This window comes from Nanorana parkeri, unplaced genomic scaffold (assembly GCF_000935625.1).
Source record: "Nanorana parkeri isolate BGI_ZX_2015 unplaced genomic scaffold, ASM93562v1 scaffold1455, whole genome shotgun sequence".
NCBI classification, from domain to species: domain Eukaryota; kingdom Metazoa; phylum Chordata; class Amphibia; order Anura; family Dicroglossidae; genus Nanorana; species Nanorana parkeri.
Genome location: NW_017307723.1, coordinates 137,416 through 140,816, shown reverse-complemented (window position 1 = coordinate 140,816; position 3,401 = coordinate 137,416). Strand labels below are relative to the sequence as shown.

General features: G+C 43.1%; 1 protein-coding gene across 1 annotated transcript in view; it reads right to left on the bottom strand.

The window, feature by feature from the left end:
- Nucleotides 1-3,401, bottom strand: part of ACSL5 (acyl-CoA synthetase long-chain family member 5) — a 43,881-nt gene that overhangs the window by 26,941 nt on the left and 13,539 nt on the right. The window contains exons 8-10 of the mRNA XM_018570112.1: nt 2,768-2,800; nt 1,260-1,311; nt 292-365 (exon numbers count right to left, since the gene is read on the bottom strand). Of these exons, the coding sequence (XP_018425614.1) occupies nt 292-365; nt 1,260-1,311; nt 2,768-2,800 (159 nt within the window). The remainder of the gene's footprint in view (nt 1-291; nt 366-1,259; nt 1,312-2,767; nt 2,801-3,401) is intronic.

Here is a 3,401-nt window from a genome sequence, read left to right as displayed (position 1 = left end):
CCGGAAGCCGGCGGAGAGGTGAGTGTTTTCATTAGCGATCAAAATTATTTTAATCGATCAAAAAGTTTAACGATTAATCGAGAAATGAATCTTTAATTTCCACAGCCCTAATATATATATATATATATGTTTTATTGAAAAAAATATATATATACTGTTTGCCCAGAGTACAGCTTTTGTGTTTTACAAGAAAAGATAAATCCCGATGTAATGAACAGAAATACACGACTGCTGCAGAGAACACTAAGAGCTGACAATCTGCTGAGAGTCTTGGGGAAGACGAAGACTTACCTCCACATTTTTAATAAAACTGGCGGCATCAGCTACAACGTTTTTGTGGGTCAGCATGGCTCCTTTCGGGTCACCTGATGGACAATAACATTGAGAAATATGAGAGTGAGCGAAGTAGGGATCATTGCCACAAATATGTGCAACAAAGTGGCAGCGAAAAGGGGTGAGACTACAACTATGGGAAATGCTGATGAGGACTTGTATTTTTTAAAGTGAATCTATGGCCGGGCTAGGGATATTTCCAGCATTTACATATTCCTAACCATTCGAGTCCCCGGAACTTTGCCCCCCCAAAATCTGCCCCGGAATCCACCCAGAGAATTTTTATCATTTCAGAAGTGTCTTCGTTCCGCACTTTACTCCTTTAAGCATTTGTAGTCTACCCATTACATTATACATTTATTGATTACATTTTACATTTATTGATTACATTATACATTTTATATATACATTAGTGTTACATGTTGTTTTTCCTGACATAGGTATTGCTTTGTGTAGCAGATTTGGATACATAGATATTTATTTCCTCGGCTTTTATTTGGAAGAAATTGGTGAGGACGCAAATTATCAGGATGGCGCCTTTTTTTTTTTTACAGGTTTGAATATTTCACATGACGCTGCATTCAATTTACTTCCATTCAACATAAATTACATCCAATTTATTTTTAGGAGGGAAAAAAAAGAAAGAAAAAAAATATAAAATAATTTATATACTGTATCTCTCCCTCTCTCTCCCTCACCCCCCCTCTCTCTCCCCCTCTCTCTCTCCCCTCTCTCTCTCCCCTCTCTCTCTCTTTTCTCTCTCTCCTGGCCCTCTCTCCTCTCTCTCTCCTCTCTTGCCCCCCTCTCTCTCTCCTCTCTCGCCCCCCCTCTCTCCCCTCTCTCCTCTCTCTCCCCATCTCTCGCTCTCTCTCGTTCATCTACATGCTGTTTATTGATTAGTTTGTAGTTCGGCGGATGGACAATACCTGTGGTCCCGCTTGTAAAACAAATCAGGCACAAATCGTCCGGCTTTGGCGGCTGTACCGAGAAAAGACAACAGGAAGAAATATAAGTTTACAATAATAATTAATTCATGTGATGTACATTCTTTATCTGGAAGGTGCTCGGCCTTTACTAAAACTTATGGTTAGTGGGACCATAATGCACAAGATTTAGGTCACCCCGTTGGAACCTATCCACCCCATCCTGGTAATTACCACTTCAGTTTTTGTAGCAATATTTTAAATGGAACATCCTAAAACATTAAATGTGAAAATGGCTTAATGTGTAAAAAAAGTGCCTAAACTAGGGATGCACCGATACCGATACTAGTATTGGTATCGGTGCCAATATCGAGTGTTTGGGGGAGTACTCGTACTCACCCAAATGCTCCAATACTGGAACTTCCGGTCAGAGGGAGATCTCCCTTTGACCCCAAGTGTTGAGGGAGCATGGAGGCGGCTTCCTTTCCAATCAGGAAGCCGGGTGGCGGGTTAGGATCCGTCTCCTGGCTTCGTGATTTGCTAGGAAGCCGGCTTCACTTGTTGCTAGGCAGCCTGGCTTCCTGACCAATCAGGAGCTGGACAGCACCTCATGACTCGCCGGCCCGGCTTCCTGATTGGTCAGGAAGCCAGGCAGCCTCGGCAAAAGAAGACGGTGTTCTGTTGCTAAACCCCGGCTTCACAGGCAATCAGGAGGCCAGCCGACGGGTCATGATCCGCCGCCTGACTTCCTGATAATCGGGGCACACGCCTCCAGTACTCGGTATTGGCGAGTACCGTAAAACAAATATTGGTGCATCCCTAGCCTAAACCTCAATCAATTGCCTTGAAACTGCACAACGTATGTTTTCCACTTCCCAAACCTCTCCTGGAAGTTTCATGGATTTTGGTTTCCCACAAGGCAAATGAATGGCATTAAAGGAGAACTATGGGGTTAAGGCTTTTCCCCATAGTTCTCCTTAGGGTAACGGGAGGACACAAACTAGCGTCCTCCCGTCACCCTAGGCTCAGTATACCGCGAGCTGTAGCTCCCTATATACTGAGACGCCGCAGCTGAAGCTGACCCCGACAATTGTGCCTGGATCCGCCCAGCTGCGTGACTGACAGCTGGCTCTGCCTATCTAAAGGCAGAGCCAGCTGTACCCGCCTCCTCCCCCGTCCGTTCCGCCAGTCAGCGCTGGCGGATCGGAGCGGGGAGGGGGGAGTCCAGCCCCTCCCCTGTCATGGCAGAGATTGAGAGGGGAGCAAGGTTGCTGGTATGTGTTCGCTCACCTTCCGATATACTGAGCCGACCTGTGGCAGTCTCATTGTCACAGGTCGGCTAGAACTATGAGGTGAGTGAAAAACACTGACCCCATAGTTCTCCTTTAAGCTCGTTTTTTGGGGAGCTTAATGTGGCTTAACAGAACTTAGATGTTAACCAATTTCCCCAAATTTAACACAATACAAGACTCTGTCGATGCCAACACATTCTGAGAATTTCTGGTACTTACCACAAGTTTCTTAAAGTTCTCTTTTCCCAGATACTAAAACAAAAGAATATATTAGAAATGATTATTTATAAGTAGAAGATGTAGAATCAATCACTGGAATGCTGGTGATCCCCAGCAAATGTTACTTTGTCACACTCAGTGTCCCTAATTGTGTTACAGGAGGTAATGTGGCCAGATTCTGCAACCAATCAGCTTCCAGCTGTCAGTTCAGCAGGGCTTGGCTGAAAACGAAACAAGGATTCTGATTGATTGCTTTGGGCAACAAGAAACATTTTTTAATTATTATTTTCATACACAAACCTTTGTGTATTTTTAGTGTAGAGATGAGTGTTTGTGTTTCAATGTTATTTCACTGAAACCACACAATACTCAGAACTTTTTATTCAAAATGCTTTCTAGTCCATGGCGGAAACTAGTTCAAATGGTTTGGGTTGTGTTTTTTGGGGTGAAATTTTAAATGGCTCCGGAGGGATAGGGAAGCATTTTCTTATTTATTTTGCTTACTATCCTATTAGACCTTATATATCTATCTATATATATATATATATATGTATATGTAAAACCACTTGAAGTATTTATTTAACTCAGTGTGTAAAGAGAAACACAATGGCAGCTTTGTTCATAAGCAATATCA